The sequence below is a fragment of the Galeopterus variegatus genome, unplaced genomic scaffold (genome assembly GCF_000696425.1).
Source record: "Galeopterus variegatus unplaced genomic scaffold, G_variegatus-3.0.2 Scaffold9, whole genome shotgun sequence".
Taxonomy (NCBI): domain Eukaryota; kingdom Metazoa; phylum Chordata; class Mammalia; order Dermoptera; family Cynocephalidae; genus Galeopterus; species Galeopterus variegatus.
In genome coordinates this window covers 1,153,059-1,170,475 of record NW_007726120.1, presented here as the reverse complement: position 1 = coordinate 1,170,475, position 17,417 = coordinate 1,153,059, and the positions used below count along the sequence as shown (strand labels likewise).

General features: G+C 34.5%; 1 protein-coding gene across 3 annotated transcripts in view; it reads right to left on the bottom strand.

Moving 5' to 3' along the window:
* Positions 1-10,305: 10,305 nt before the first annotated feature.
* The window catches only part of SCN2A (sodium channel, voltage-gated, type II, alpha subunit), a 139,547-nt gene continuing 132,435 nt past the window's right edge, over positions 10,306-17,417 (bottom strand). For all 3 annotated transcript variants that reach the window (XM_008584498.1, XM_008584440.1, XM_008584563.1), the window contains exons 26-27: positions 15,583-15,853; positions 10,306-13,996 (exon numbers count right to left, since the gene is read on the bottom strand). In XM_008584498.1, the coding sequence (XP_008582720.1) occupies positions 12,801-13,996; positions 15,583-15,853 (1,467 nt within the window). In that variant the 3' untranslated portion in view covers positions 10,306-12,800. The remainder of the gene's footprint in view (positions 13,997-15,582; positions 15,854-17,417) is intronic.

Below are 17,417 nucleotides of genomic sequence, written 5' to 3'. Positions count from 1 at the left end.
CAAGCTTCGGATGAGCCCCCAGCCCTGGCCAACACCCTGATTGCAGCCATGTGAGACCCTGAGCAGAGAACCCAGGTGAGCTGCGCCTGGGCTCCTGACCCACAGAAACTGTGGGATAACATACGTATGTTGTTTGAACCGCTGCACTTGAGGTTGTTACTCAGCAATGGAAAATCAATATGCTATAATAACAATATCTGAAGGTTATTTCATGAAGATGGCAAAAGGATATTCATTTGTTTTTTAAATGACTGAACTGAAGCATCTTAGAAAAATCTATATATGGTTTATTACAGTGACTACAAAGTAGGTTCTCATAGATTTTCAGTTCCTTCTAAATAAAATTCTAGGATTAAGCTTATGTTTCTGGATTTTTAGACCTTTTTTTGCCAGGTCCCACATTGATTCTTGTTGTAAGAAATACCTGTTTCTTGTTTTGTGGAGGATCTAGTAGTGATATTAGTCTGGTTTTGCTGAGAGTATGGTCCTGATAGTCTTTATCATGTGGTTCCAGAGGAAGGCTTTACTTCCTAGTAGTATGCCTTAGAAAATGCTGACTGCTCTCTTTATAAATTACCCAGGAATGACTTTACAGTGCTGTAATTATAAGGTTCTAATTAGAATGTCTTTGGATCAGATTTACTTTAGGGGCCAAGTTTTCTTTGACTAATTTTTCTCTGTTGCATTTGGGATTTTGTTGTGGACAGTGGCAAAAAGCCATTCCCTTTGTAGGAAGAATAACTTTTGTGTTTTGGAGCTGAAAATAAATATTCCACACAAGTGAAGACATGACACTTCTTTTATTAATTTCTTAAAACCCTTGGCCACAGAAACTCAGGGATATGATGGTCTAATTATTTCATTTCTGATATAACTTCAACAAATGTAGCTTTACTAAATGAATTATTTCATGAATCAGAGAAAGAATTTAAGACATAATGTAAGTTGGACAAACAAATTCTACTGTGCTCATGAAAATATAGATAAGCATTTCAAGACTCTCAAGTACTTACAGTGATAATGAAAAGTTATTTGAAACTTGCTATTGATATGAATACTCACTTTCCTCATTCAGTTTTACAAGTCTCTGAAATGCTTTCCATTAATAATTTATCTAGTTTCAGAATTTGTTCATGTTGGTTTAATTTTTGAACCATGAGATCTTCTATGCTCAAGGAAAGAAACCTTTTCAAAATACAGATGATTAATAAACTATTTCTTCTTGAACGGATACATTCAGACGGAAAACATTGTTTTTCCAGCAATGTTTCCAAATGTGTATTTGCTTCCATTATTTCACAAAAATAAAAATAAATTAAACAGTTGAAAAATAAGCAGAAAATATATTTGCAAGACTAACCACCCTCCTACTTTACCAAAAAAATAAAAAAAGAACAAAAACCTAGTCATGTTCTTAATGGAAGCAGTGCCCTCTAGTGGACAGGGTTGCAATAATGTTAACTAAATTTTTTTCACAAAACTTTTCATTGAGATAAAATTCACATAACGTAACCATTTTAAAGTGTATAATTCAATGGTATTTATTGTATTCAGATGTTGTGAAACCACAAGCTCTCTCTAGTTCTAAAACTTTTCTCATAACCCCATAAAACACCCCATAACCTTCCTATTCTGTCTTCCCACTATCCCCTGGTAACTTTTAACCTGCTTTCTATCTCTATTGATTTGCTTATCCTGGGCATATAATATTAAAAGAATCATATATGTGGCCCTTTATATCTAACTTATTTCACCTATCATAATGTTTTTGATGTTCTTCCAAGTTGTAGCATGTATCAGTACTTCATTTTTTTAATGCTGAATAATATCCCATAAGTATATACAGTAAATTCAACCAAACAAGGACTGAAAATATTTGAAAAAAAAAACACACAAAAATAAAAAAATAATATATAAGTAGAACAACTACTTATATAGCATTTAAATTGTATTAGGTACTAAAGGTAATCAAGAGATGATTTAAAGTATATAGGAGGATATGCATAGGTTGTGCACAAATACTATGCCATTTTACATCACAGACTTGAGCATCCACAGATTTTGGTATCTGCAGGAGATTCTGGAACCAGTCCCCTATGCATGCTAAGGGCTACTATGCAACATTTTATCTATACATCCACGGATGGGCATTTGGGTTGTTTCCACCTTTTTTTCTCTGATGAATAATGCTGTTATAAACACTTCTGTACAAGTTTCTGTGTGGACATGTGTTTCCATTTCTCTTGGGTATACACCTAGAATTAGAATTGCTGTGTCATATGGTAATTCTGTACTTAATTTTTTGAGAAACCACCAAAAAAGGCCAACCGAGATACGTTAAAATATAGTTTCCTAAAATATTGGCATGTTTGTCAAAAGAATGCTTGTTAGTATGGGAAACAAATGGTAAATGTGCAGAACATGCCCTCTGCTTGGGAGCCCCATAAAAGTGAATCTGTCTTTGAATGCCTACCACCACCACCACCTCACATACTAGTTTCGACTGTGAAGGGGGGTGATTGGGTCCCTCATATCTGATCATTTCCTTTTTTTTTTTTTTTTTGTCTTTTTTCGGGTCCGGCAACGGACCGCAACCCTCAGTGTTGCGCCCGCACCGGACCGGGACTGGCAATGGGATCACAACCCTCGGTGCCGCGCCCGCCCCTCACTCAGCCAGTGAGCGGGAACCGGTCTGCATGTGGGATCCAAACCCTCGGCGGGAGCGCCGCCGCGCTCCTAAGTGGCGCACTGTAGCAGTGCACCACTGGGCTGGCCCTGATCATTTTCTCTTATAATTTCCATGCGCCAGCAACAGGAAGTGATTTCTTTTTACTGTGAGGCAGAAACTTCCCTCATAAAAAATAATGCCAGTTTTTTAAAGGAAACCTTTCTAGATTTGGGCATGGAGTGATAATCCCTCTTAACACAGTAAAGATTGACTCCAATAAAGTAAGATTTATGAAATTAAAAATATGCGTGCGTGTATTTATGTATATCAAGATAATGTTTAAGTTGTACTCTAATGCATCTTACTTTTTCGGTAAGTATCTCTCCTTTTCTTGAATCCTTTCTGTCAAGAAGACCATGAGGCTTCTTGTTTTAAACAACAGGAATTCAGGGCCGGCCCGGTGGCGCGCTGTGCAACGCTTGGGAGCACGGCGGCGCTCCCGCCTAGGGTTCGGATCCCATGTGGAGACCGGTTCCCGCTCACTGGCTGAGCGCGGTGCGGGCACGACACCGAGGGTTGCGATCCTGTTACCGGTCAGTAAAAAAGACAAAAAGGAAAAAAAAAAAAAACAACAACAACAGGAATTCAGATAAAACTACATCAACAATGATAAAACATCATTCATCTTCAAATTTGATACTTATAAATCCATAGTAATGTTGGGTTTTTGCATATATAGGAACAAATTTCAGAGACTTGAACGAAGTATAGACCCAGAGTAGGAATAACAGTACATTATGTGTATAGAAATCACTTCCTGTTGCTGGTGCATGGAAATTATAAGAGAAAATTAAGAGAAAATGTTCAGATATGAGTGACCCGATCACCCTCCTTCACAGTCGAAACTAGTATGTGAGGTGGTGGTGGTGGTAGGCATTCAAAGACAGATTCACTTTTAAGGGGCTCCCAAGCAGAGGGCATGTTCTGCACATTTAGGACATAAACCAAGAAAATTGTAAGATGCTGATGAATGACCCCATTTAGCACAGCCCTGGAGCACCTTGGTGCATGTGGGAACAGGAAGAGTCTGAGAGAGTGGCTACAATGCCACATGGTCTGCTCCTAGCACAATAAGGATCCAGAATTTCTCTGGAGCTCTGGCATGGGAAGAGGTAAAAGGCAGGGTATGTAAGTGCCATAAAGACCAGTGGACACCTGGAAGCAACTGGAGAAAGCATTCTCATCAAGAGACTGCAGAGCTTGTTCCTGTGAAATCCACCTGTGGCCCAAAGCATTCCTGTTCATGCAAAGCAAATAAATTTTGTCAGGTGGAGATCATAAATCTCTATAATTCAAATCCTCATTTGATCCTGTCATTTGGTTCTTATGGATTTTCTCATTAATTAATGAGTTATTTTATCTTTGACACGTGTTCATTGTTTATTTGCACAACAGTCATGGTTTTAGGTGATTTTGTTTCTGAAATGATCATTTTTACAGAAACAATAAAGGTCACCCTCAAAATGCTAAAATAGAAAAAATATTATTTTAGGGCTATCTGGTTAGCTCAGTTGGTTGGAGCGTGGTGTTAAATACCAAGGTCAAGGGTTCTGATCCACATACTGACCATCTGCCAAAAAAAGAAAAAGAAAAAATATTTTTTAAAGAATTCTATATCTAGTAAAAATATCCTTTAAAACTGAAAAGGAAAGAGAGATACTTTTGGGCAAACTAAGCTTGAACGATTCAATAAGAACAGACTCACAGTAAACGAAATATTAAAGAGAGTTTTTTCAGGCAGAAGTGAAATGATCCATAGGTAAGTAGGAAATATGGGAAGGAATAAAAAGCTAAAAAATTTGGAAAATCTAAATGAATATTGACTGTAAAATAATAATAATAATAATGTCTTCCAGAGTTTAAACTACATGAAAGATAAAAATACATAATAATGGCATAAAAGAGGAAAGGGAGAAATGGAATAAAAGAGGTCTCATGGCCTTGCAATGTCCAGAAAGTGGTAAAATACTAATTTATATTGGAATTGAATAAGTCACAGAAGCCTGTGGGAATTGCTGGGATAACTACAAAGAAAATAGTAACAAAATGTATAAAATTACGTAGTACAAATAATCCAAAAGAAGTCATAAATTTAAATCCAGGCGTGGTGTGTGTGTGTGTGAAAGGTTGTCAGACTGGATACAAAACAAAACTCACCAATATTCAACATGGAATAGAAGTTTACAGAAACATTTAAAGTAAAATGATGAAAGAAGAAATACTGTGCAAGCCATTGTAGGTATAACAACATCAGACAAAATGAACTTAAGACAATCATTACCAGAAATTAAGAAAACTGTTTCATAATGATAATAGGATCAATCTATTAGGAAAATATAGCAATTACAAATTTTAGGCACCTAATAAATACCAAATAACCAAAAAAAAAAAAATCAAAATATACAACAAAAGGTAACAGAACTAAGAGGAGAACTAAATTCATAATCATACTGGAAGATTTTTACACACCCTTTTTGGTAAAGGATAGAAAATACATACAATGTTATATGTCAATTAAATAAATATAAATAAATAAATAAGTAAAAAGAAAAAAGTGATCTCAGAGAAATCACTAAAGATGTATTTTAAATGATATTATTAACATATATAGAACATTACACCTAACAACTGAATAATGCACCTTATTTTCAATTACACATGAAACATATATCACATTTGATAGATGCTGAGCTACAAAGTATTTCCCAAAAACTGTTAAACAATTAAAATTATTCAGAGTATATTATCTGAATACAGAAAAATCAAATTAGGAATCTAACTAATGTATCTAGGAAATGTGTCAAGTATTTGGAAATTTATTAGTACTGTTTTAAATTTCTAATAGGAAGAAATCATGATAGAAATTATAAAATATTTTAAACTGAACGTTAACAAAGTAAAATATGCTGAAATTTGTGGGATGCTATTAAAGCCATGCTTAGAGAGAAATTTATAGTTTTAAGTGCATTTATTAAAGAACATAAAGGTTGAGAAATAGATAAATGAAATAGCCATTATCAGAAATTAGAAAATAATAGTAAATTAAAACCAAAGAAATAAAAGGAAGGAAATTATAAATATAAAAGTGAAAAAAATAATAAAATAGAAAAGAATAGACAGTAGAGAAGATTTTAAAAGTCAAAAGTTGGCTCTTTGGAAGACTAAATAAGTGAAAAACAAATAAAAAGTACTAATATTAGGAATCAAAAGGGGTTATTACTATAGATCCTACAGAGTTTAGAATAATATAGTTAAAAACATCTTTATGTGAATAAACTTGAAATTTAATCAAGTTACGGAAACTGAAAGAAGAAACAGCAAATATGAATGGTCCTCTGTCAAAGAAAATAAATCCATAGTTAAAAACTTATACACAAAAACAATTCAACCCAAGAATGTTTCACTAATTATCAAAATAATTAAGGAAAAATTAACATCAATCTTACTGAATCTTTACCAGAGAACAAAAAAGAGAAAACCTTTCCAACTTGTTTTAAGAAGTTAGCATGACCTTGATTTTGAAACCTAACAAGCACATTAAAAGAAAGAAAAATTATAATATAACTCTTTCACAAACATAGATGTAATAATGTGAAACAAGATGTTAGAAAGCCAAATGCAGTAGTATATAAAATTAATAATGCAAATGACCAAATTGGATTAAATTCCAGGAACATAATTAGAATTAGCATTCTAAAATCAACCAATGTCATTTACCCCAATATCAGAGTGCAGAAGAAAAATAACATATTATCTAAATAAGGTGCAGAAAATAAATTAATAGAAATTAGCATTTACTCATGATTTTACAAGCTTTCACAAAATTAGGAACTGAAGGGATTCTCTTATAGATGATAATGGGTATCTATTTTTAAAAACCTATACCAAACGGCATAATTAATAGTTAAAAAACTATTAAACTATTAAAACCTTCCCCCCAACTCAGATCAGAAACAAAGGAATACTAACCATTATCACCATACTTCTTTGATGTTATAATGAATTTCCAGCCAGTGCAGTAAGGAAAGAAAATGAAAATTAAGGTAATAGGGATGGAAAGAGCAGAAATCAAAGAAATAGAAAGGTGAAAAACTGTAGAGAAAATCAACAAACCAAAAGTTGGATTTTTTTAATACATTAATAAAATTGAAGAATCCCTAGACAGGCTAATCAAGAAAAAGAGATGTTAAAATTTGTCAATACCAGAAATAAAAGATATGACTGGAGGGAGATACCACCAAATTAAAAGCATAAGAAAGAAGTAATGTAAACAATTTATGCAGTAAATTCAATAACAATAACTTAGATAAACACATTCATAAAAAATGGAACTTGTCAAAACTAAAAAAAAAGAAAAAAGGAATCTTAGTTGTTCTATACCTGTTTAAGAAATTGATATCTTTAGTTAAAAACTTTCCCACAAAGAAGGCTCAACTTCCAGAAGACTTTACTGGTGAATTTTATTAATATTTAAAGGAGATATAATCCCACTCTTACAGACAATCTTTCAGGAAGAAACACTTCGCAACTTGCTTTAGACAGCCAGTATTATCCTGATACCAAAACCTGACAAATTGTGCGGAAAGAGCATCAAACTATAAGCAAGAGACAGTAAGAGACATGGAGGAAAGATTTAGGAGTTTGAACATAAAACCCTTCGATGTTCCAGATGGAGAAAATAGAAAAATATGGGATGAAAAAATATTGTAGTGCTAAAAGCTAATAATTTTCCTGAATTACAGATATTAATAAAAACGTGAATCCTTCAATTACATTACTGTAAATTCTGAGTCAAGATTAATAAAACTAATTTTATAAATAGACTCATCAAAATTAAAAAAACACAATATTATTATAATCTAAATCAATCTATTTAAAATATAGCTGAAATAAAGCTATTTTCAGAAAAAGAAAAGCTGAGTCAGTTTGCTACCCACAGATCTTACTAATATAATCCCTAATAAATTTCAAGAAAAAAAATAGAGCAAAAAATTAAGTTGACAGAAGAAGCAAATTTGAGGAAAGAAATTAGTTAAGATGTAAGTCTAAATAAGCACTGCCTACAGATCCACAATAATAATACTGCTTAATTTGTTGGGTGTCAACCGAGGTAGCATTTGAATAACAGATAAAAAATAACATAGAAGATTTGGACAGTGATATAGTAGTCAGTCTAGGAAAACTCATTGTTTCAGATCAGGGTACAAATATTGATGATAGTTCATCTTAATTAAGTATGTATGTTAAAGTTTAAGAGTAATCACTTATGGAAAAAAAGAAAAAAGGAAGAAAGAAAGGGAGAGAGGAAAGGAGGGGATGAATGAGGGAGATGATGGGTAATTTCCCAACCAGTGTTGATGGGAAAGAAAAATAAAGAAAACATAATTAGTACAAAACAGGACAAGAAGGGAGGAGAGAAATACTAAAAAACTCAAAAAATAGAAAGCACAAAATGAGGTGATAGAAATAAAATCAATTATATCTACAAATATGATAAATGTAAGTAGATTAAGATAAGCTGTTAACAGAAAATGTCAAATTAGATTTAAAAAAATCTAGTTATATGCTTTTAAAATATATATTATACTAAAAGATAAGAACAAGAAATCTTTATAATAAAGACATGGAAAATGAGATATCTGTAAATACTAGCAAAAAATGGGCAGTATAGCCATACTACTACCAGATTAGATAGACACAGATGTATCTGACTTCATGGCTTATTCTACTGTTCAAGAATAATTAATCACTCCTCTTTGCCAACAGAATCAATTCCAGACTCTTTAGCATGACTTTCGAGGTTCACCACCTCTGGCTACGACCTTGCTTTGGATAGTTAGGTTTATCTTTGATCTCTCAGCTCCTATCAGAAAGCTGATATAAAGTAGACATTCAAATATTTATTTAGTTCAGATGAAAGAAAAAAAAAAAGCACTATCCGTGGATCCATGAAATTATCTTAACATTTACTTGCATAATGTTCTCTTCACCTTTTCACAGGTATTTTTTTCTTTAAAAAAAAAAGGAGAGGAGAAACATGTTTATATTGCAGATCTAACACATTGACAACTGGGCAAAATTTATTTTCCTCACATCTGTGTTCTTCCCCCTCCCGTCCGCCACGGCTGCAGGTACTAACTGCGGAAGGTAAATTTATGAAGCATCCCTTACATTTCTTGTGCTCCCTTCTTTCTACTTTTTTCTGTTTCCATCCCTCACCTCTCTTCTTTTCTTCTTTCTTCTCACCTTTCTTCTTTCCTCCCTTTTCTCTGTAAATTGATCTGTATTAGGAAAACAAGTGATCATGAGACGTGCCCCACAAATGGAGAAGTTGAGAATGGGAGTCTTTCCTGTCTAGGTGTGTGAGTTGATAATAATAAATTGAATGTATGTTTCATGGCTAACCACTGTGAGCTGCCTCCCATTGGTCCAGATTAATGGTAAATGTGCAATGGGGCATGTAGAACACACCCAGAGAGCTGTTTTATGAATTCATACTGTTTCCAAGACCAAACCTATATTCATCCCACGCAGTATACATGAGGGATGGTTGGGGTGCCATACTGTGTGTGTATGTTTAATTTGAAAAAGCCCCCTAAACTATTCTAATAGAATTCACTTTTCGCCAACTACAGTCCTAAAAGAGAACCCTTACTATAAACGGATCAATGTCAATTCCTCATGCTGTAGGATAAATACTACAAAAGTCATCTTATTAGGAGCCTCATTCTGTACATGATGAGTTATGTAATGCAGCTCTGAAGGAGACAAACGCATTTCCTACAGAATATTTTTTCTTTCTTTTTTTTTTTTTTCTTATAGACAAGCAGATCCTAACTAATTCGTTCTCAGCCTTGAGTGTGAATCAGCATCAATGGGAAGCCTCAAAAAATTAGATGCTTAAGTCTCCTTCCCAGAGATATGAGCTCATTTGGTCTGGTCTTGGTCCATACACTGGCATTTTTTTTTAAGCTTCCCAGATAATTCTAATACGTAGTCAGAGTTGAGAAACATTTCCCAAACTGTTCATAATTTTTTTTTTTTAAAGATGACCGGTAAGGGGATCTTAACCCCTTGCTTGGTGTTGTCAGCACCACGCTCTCCGAAATGAGCTAACCGGGATTTGAACCCGTGGCCTTGGTATTATCAGCACTGCACTCTCCCACGTGAGCCACAGGCCAGCCCTCAAACTGTTCATAATTAAAGGAAAAACCAAATCTGTGACATCTGGGAGTGTTGTTCATATATTATGAAGAGTTGAGGGCTAAACTTTGTTAGAGAGTTTGTTAAGGAAATTGTAGAAATGAATATGGAGATGTTATATGAACTTTATACAGTGACAGCAAATTATTAGGTATCTAAGTGCACAGAGTGGTTGTCTACAGACTATAATAAACAAGACATTTGGTGAATAGAAAAGAGACAAGGAAAATATCTTGAGTGAAAAATACCGGCAGTGCCAGGAAGGTATGGGAGCGTAAATAGAGAAGTAATCAAGAGTTCATAGTGAAGGAATTGAAACAGAAAAGTGAAAAACAGAACAATAGGTACACAGGAAGGAGAAAGGATACACAACCTAAAATGTTAGTCAATTTTTTATTCATTTTTGTAACTCTCCACTACTCTACCTGATACCATATCTAGGTTTTTAGCCAATATTAAAACCATTTACCCAATACACTCTTCTTAATTCCATTCCATGAAAAAATTTAAAGATGAATTGTTATATTTAATGTGTATTTTTTACATTTATTCTTTTCAGATAGATTATTTTTACATGATGGAAATTTGCCGTTAAATGGCATTTCAAAATAGAAACAAAGACAGAACAATTAAATACAAAAACAAAAGCAAAACCTTTATTCTTTTGGCTTGATTGTAATGTGGTTTACCGTTCTTTATGGTAATAGCATTTTCCTGCATGCATTTCACCAACACACTACAAGTCAATAGCTTTAGTATAAAGAATCTACGTTTGATGTTGCTTGTGAAACACAAAATACTTTGTAGTAACTGGTAATATAACTTCACTACCTGATTTTGTGGGAAAGAAAAAAAAAAGTTTGGATCCCATATCACATCTGATACAGTTCTAGTGCCATATGGGTCAGTAAGAATAAGGTCTATCTGTGTAAACAAACATTGGAAAAGACTGATGACTACTGAATAAAAAGACTAGGTGGAAACATCTGATTCAAGCAATGCCAAGAATATTGACTGATTTTTCCTTAGGCTTCTTTTGATGGTAAGGCATTACTATTGAAAGCAAATAAACATTGGACTCAGTCTGAGATTTGTTTCACATTGAAATGTGTGCAAGTTTACAGTACTAATAAAAAAGCAGAAACCTACACTGCATCTTGATCCTTGTTTCTTATTTTTTAGAAGTGCTTTAATTTAAAAGTGCCAGGATAGAAACTAACAATAGTGACCGTGACATCAACCTGAAGATACTTTTAATTTCCCATTTTATGTACAAAAGGCTGAAAAATAAAATAAAATGAACTTTTTTTACAGTATTTATATTTTCTTAGAAAACTCTAACCATATATTTTCAACAGATTTAAGCAGCTTGCAACATGTTTGTACAGTCGGGCTTTTCACCAGTATTCAGTTAAGATTGGAAGAATAAAAAGCAAGAAGCTCTTCATTGTTTGCTGCAACCTATTGCTTAATGACATGAAGAATGAGGTCTTGGTAGAACGATTTGCTTCACTTTGCCACTGACAGATGGCTTTCCATATTAGACTTCTGAACAGTGGAAGGAGTAAGATACAGCAGCATAGGAAAGATAAACATGCAGCAGTAACAGCTTCAAACTATAATGGAACCAATTACACCATATTACCTGTTGAAAGCTTGCAAACTATACTTACTGTGGTACATATTTGATGCAATAAATACTGTGCAGAAATCTTCATTTTTGTTTGCTCAAACATGCACCACTGGGTAAAATTACTATTTACAGAACAGACTTTTATTTTTTAAATTGACACATACTATGTCAACCTTACCAAGAGCAGAAGATGGCTAAACAATACTGCAGGAAAAAGCAGAATTAATTCTATAATGTGGTGATGGGAATGCTTTTTGGTCAATTCAGGTTTCTTAGAAAGGACTGCTAGGATACTTTTATTTTATGCCAAAGGACACTTATTAAAAATGTTATAGTCATGCTGCTGGGACTCTGAATGAGTATGTAATGGTATAGGTGTATCTGTGAGTGTGCATGTGTGTGTATACATATATATGTATATACACGCACATATACATATATACATATATACATGTACATATAATGGGTATGTAAAAATAAAACAAGTCTTTAATGCTTGTGATTCTATGGAACATTTACAGGCACATTAAAATTTTTCTGGATGAGACACCTTAAAAGTATGAATAGCTATTTAAGCACCTCAAAAATCTAAAAACATCCTGAAACAAGAAGTAAACTCTTTCCTTTTGTGATGTGATTTTTTTCACGTATGAATGTGAATTGCAGCATGCCTTCATTTAAAATATATCCAGTTATACAATAGAGAAATGTTGAATTCCCTCCCTTTTTATCCCTCTCCCCAAACATAAACCCATTTACAAAAATAGTCACATATAATAGTAAACAACCTGTGAGTTAAAAATAAAAAAAAGTGATAAATTCACAGCACACATTTTGTACAAATATGGCAGGCGTGGCAGTTAAAACATAAACAGTGGTGACAATTACTATTATCAAGTGTCACATGTTGAATTTACACAAAAGTTTAACTTCCCTCCCCCTTTAAATTGGTTCCTATAGTCTGAGTAGCCATTACATCTCTGCTCTTCAGCAGTGTCAGCTGGTTGTGAAAACAGAAACCTCCTGGCGATGTTGTTTCTCTGGTTTATTGAGTCCCAGTCTGCCGACCAGAGGTCCCTGTCTTGTTATAGGCACTGACCTGAAGTATGCATTTGTAAAAACAGTCAGTTTGGCATAGACCTCCTGTGGGAGTCCTGTTGACACAAATACATCACCATCACAGGCTGTAAACAATTGATCACAAAATGGAATATTCTTTGTTTTTTTTTTTTTTTTTTACTTTTTACTTTCCCTGATATCTTTCCCTTTGTCTTCCTTTTCTGATTTGTCTTTTTCAAATTTTTCTTTTTCTGGTTTGGTTACACTATCATACGATGGTGGAGAAGTGGTGGAAGGTGTCATATCCGTCTTCTCTGGAGTTGAATTTTCATTTAGTTTATCAATGAGGGTATCTTCTTTGATAGGTGTTCCATCACATTCTTTGCCTTTGTCTTTCTTATATATACTTGAAACTTTCTTAACTTTTTGTTTCAGGAGGTAGCGTCTGTAAGCCCTCTGGATAATGATAGCAGACACCTCCTCTTGTTTGCGTTTCAAAGTGGTTGTAATGGGCTCATAAGAGACTTTGGAGGGGTTCGATGCCATGAACCGCTCTTCCATCTGTATTCGAAGGGCATCCATCTCTCCACTCTCACCCAAAACACGCTTTGTAAAGGCAAATAGGATGTCAAGACAATGGATCCGGTCACCACTGACCATGGGCAGATCCATGGCAATGAGCTGGACTTTGTTTGGTTTTGCTATGAGAAGAGGAGGATCCAGGGCATCTGCAAAATCCGAGAGCTTGGCAAACTCTATGAACTGGGTTGCATCAGGATCAAACTTCTCCCAAACCTCATAGAACATCTCAAAGTCATCCTCACTCAGGGGCTCTGCACTCTCTTCAGTGGCAACACTGAAGTTCTCCAGGATGACTGCAATGTACATGTTCACCACAACCAGGAAGGATATGATGATGTAACTGACAAAAAAGAAAATCCCAACAGATGGGTTCCCACAGTCTCCCTTAACTGAGCTTCCAGGGTGATCTTTTTCAGGGTCACAGTCTGGAGGTCCACTGTTGAGAATAGGTGCTAGCAACCCATCCCAGCCAGCAGAGGTGGTAATTTGGAACAGGCAGATCATGCTGTTGCCAAAGGTCTCAAAGTTGAACATGTCATCAATTCCAACCTCCCTCTTGACATAGGCAAAGTTGGACATCCCAAAGATGGCGTAGATGAACATGACCAGGAAGAGCAGGAGGCCGATGTTGAACAAGGCGGGGAGGGACATCATCAAAGCAAAGAGCAGCGTGCGGATGCCCTTTGCTCCTTTGATCAGACGGAGGATTCGGCCGATCCTGGCAAGACGGATCACACGGAACAGGGTAGGGGACACAAAATACTTTTCTATCAGCTCAGCAAGAAACATTCCTGTGAAAAAACAATAAACAACAAAAATAATGTTATAGTTAATAGCAGGAAATACATTTTACATTATAAGATAATCACTACCTAATTTTACAAAATGTAGACATGAGAATTAGGTATGTGTGTGTGTGTGTGTGTGTGTGTGTGTATGAAAATAATCTGTAATATTTGTTCCACAAAATAAAACTGTTTGGTATGTTTGGTGTTACAGCATTAACATCTTTATACTAAATGAGGACATTAATGGTCATTTTTTTCTAGTTCAAGAAAAGCATCTATCAAAAGAATGATTTAATCACTGAAGGCTTAAAGATATAACAAAATATACAGCAATCAAACACAGAAATGGATTTATATTTCCAAAATTAGTGTCCTAGAATTTGTGTAAGATCTAAAGGATAAGACATGTGACTTTGGATCAGAAATATGGAGAGTTCTTATCCTTCTGAGATGGTTGTGATTCTATTTTATTTGGGAGGAGGCAGAATGATGTGCAGGAGGAAATACAGGCTTTGGAGACAGGCACACTTGGGACTGAATCCTGACTCTTGGATTTTATACGTCACTAAATGGCAATATAGCAATTTTGTTGCTGTTGAGTTTGGTGTTAAATTTATCATTTACTGAGTCTTCTTCATGCTGGGCACAGTGCTAAATACATTCACTTGCATAACCTAATTTAATCCTCACAACAATAGTTTACAGAAATATTCCCTGGAAAACCAAGGATTGGAGGGCTGAGGTAACTTTCTCTAGTTCACAGAGCTGGAAAGTAGAGGAAATAAGGAAGCCCTAGATTAGATCGTTATGACCCTCAATACAGTCATCTCTTAATGACTGTATTACTGCCTCATAGCACTGATGTGACGATCACATTGTTACAATGTTCTTTTCCACCAGAGAAAGTAGTATAAATACTGGTAACATTTTTCTCTCCGTGTATACGCTCCCTTTCTTCAAACAGGCAGACCCTTGTCTTAAATCTTCTTTTATTTAATTCTGCACCTCATTTAATATCTTACACATAAACATTTAATATATATTGATGATAATGAATCTGTTTTGGATTTTGGAACAAAATGTCTACTTCTAAAAAGGAATATTACATGCCATAGAAAACTGAACCCAGAGGTAACATGAAGCTTATATATGTGTGACTATGTATTTAAATGCACATACACATTATTCCAATTATCAAAAAGATCATATTTATGGGTTATGTGACTACTGGTAATGATTTGTGTGAGTGTGTGTGTGTGTGTGTGTGTGTGTGTGTGTGTTGTTTATTCAAAGCAATACTTGTCTATGCCACAGGAGTATAACTGAGTACAGGAGTATTATGCCAAAGGTGCAGTTATTGTTTTGTGAAATGAGATATTATAAACGAAAGCTGAAAATCATAATTGTTTTTACACCATCATTTCATGCACAGCATGCAATCAGAGAAATGACAAACTGAATAATGGAGTATTAGATTTTTATTTGAAAGTTTGAAACGAATAAGAAATATTAGTGAAAAACACCTCTAAAGTTTTAAAACAAATTTTCACTACTAAATTCCTTAATTGAGTACAAGCACCTCTTCTTACCTACAATGGAGAGAATGACCACCACAAAATCAAAAATATTCCATCCGATGGTGAAATAGTAATAACGAAGAGAGATCAGTTTCAACACACATTCTCCAGTGAACAGAACAATAAACACCAGGTTAATCCAGTACAGAATGTTTGTCATTTCTTGACTCTGGTCATCAGTTTCTACCATCATTGTGACCATGTTGAGGCAGATAAGAATCATGATGCTGATATCAAAGACTTGTTTGGTTACAAAATCAAAGACCATTCCTTGGAATTTGTTCTGGAAAAAATTATATATAAAAGCTCATTTAGAAATTAAAAAAAATAATCTAACAACTTATTTTAACAGAGCAATATGGAAATGTAGCTTTCATAAAAACACACCATGTTTGTTTTATACTTGGAAGAAAATTTTATATATTGGAATATCCAACTCTTTTCTAACGTATTTGTTTTATTTATACTATTCATGATGCCAGATTTTATAAATTGACTATACGTTAAGAACTACCTATTATTTCTCAGTGCCCAGAACATCATCATGTGTATGATGGACAGTCAGTAGTTATTTGCCACTATAGGAAATCTTTTTATCCCATGTGTTGGGGGTAGGTAGGTATTAAAATTAACTTTATTTTTTAAATTAGCTTATTCATTGTTACAAATCATACTTATTCTTTATGCCCCTTATCCAATCTCTCCCCTTCCTCCCCTTCTCACTTCCCTTTCCCTCTCCCCACTTCTAATAGCCATACATTTGTTCTCTCCATTTGATAGACGAATTGTTCCTCTGTTGGCTTATTGCCTAGATGATCTGTTCAGTACTGAGACAGGTGTGATCAAGTCCTCCCATATTATTGTAAATCAGATGCTTTTTCTATTACTCTGGAGTGTGTGGAGTGTGCTCTGTGGAGAGAGAAGACCTCTTTTTTTTTTTTTTTTTGGTGTCTGCTGCTGCTGGTGCCTCACCTTAAAGAACTAATAAACAAATACTTAAATACTTCTCCAGATTTTCCTCTCATTCATATATATATATATGTATATACATTAGTTTCTGCCTTTATATTCTACCACCAAAGCCACAGCATCTTAAACTCCATCTTAAAGTTCAGTTGCGAAAATATTTTTAAAATTATAGTTCAAGAAAAAGGACATTAGTGGAAAAACTGGTGAAATCCAATTAAGTTCTGTATTTTATTTAACAGTCTTGTACCAAAGTTAATTTCTTAGTTTTGATAACGGATCTATGGTTATGTATAATGATGTTAAAATAAAGGAAAGCTGGGTGAAGATTATATGGGGTAACTCTGTAAGAATAAAATTATCTTTAAAAAGTTATAGTTTACAATTCAGATATTCAACCTTTGCCATAATCAACTTGAAATTATTTCCAGTACTAACTGGCTTAATGTCTTCTTGTGAAATTAAGTTATTAACTTGTAAACAAGCTCTGGTCGTTGGATCCTGTTTTGCCCCATTTTGCCTGTTTCTCAGAATTACTGACGCTCTAGGGCTTGGGTCTTCACTTAACCTCTGTTAGGCTGTCTTTCTCTACCTTCTCAACTAGGACAACTGATGCTCTGCAACCTGTACATTTAATGACTTGCTTTCCCAGATCCTGATATTTTTATTGGTTTGGATTCTCCATACTAGTGTTCTGCTGTCTCCATCTTGTGAGGCTTCTGTTGCTTCCAATTGAAATTCTTGGACATCAAACACCACCTGTTCTATTTTGTTTTGCTCTTTTCTCTAAATACAAAGTTGGCCTGCTGGACTGGATTTCTATTGCTGCAGCTGGGTCTGTCCTCCCAGGGCCTCCTTCAACCTAATAAACGTGTCTGACT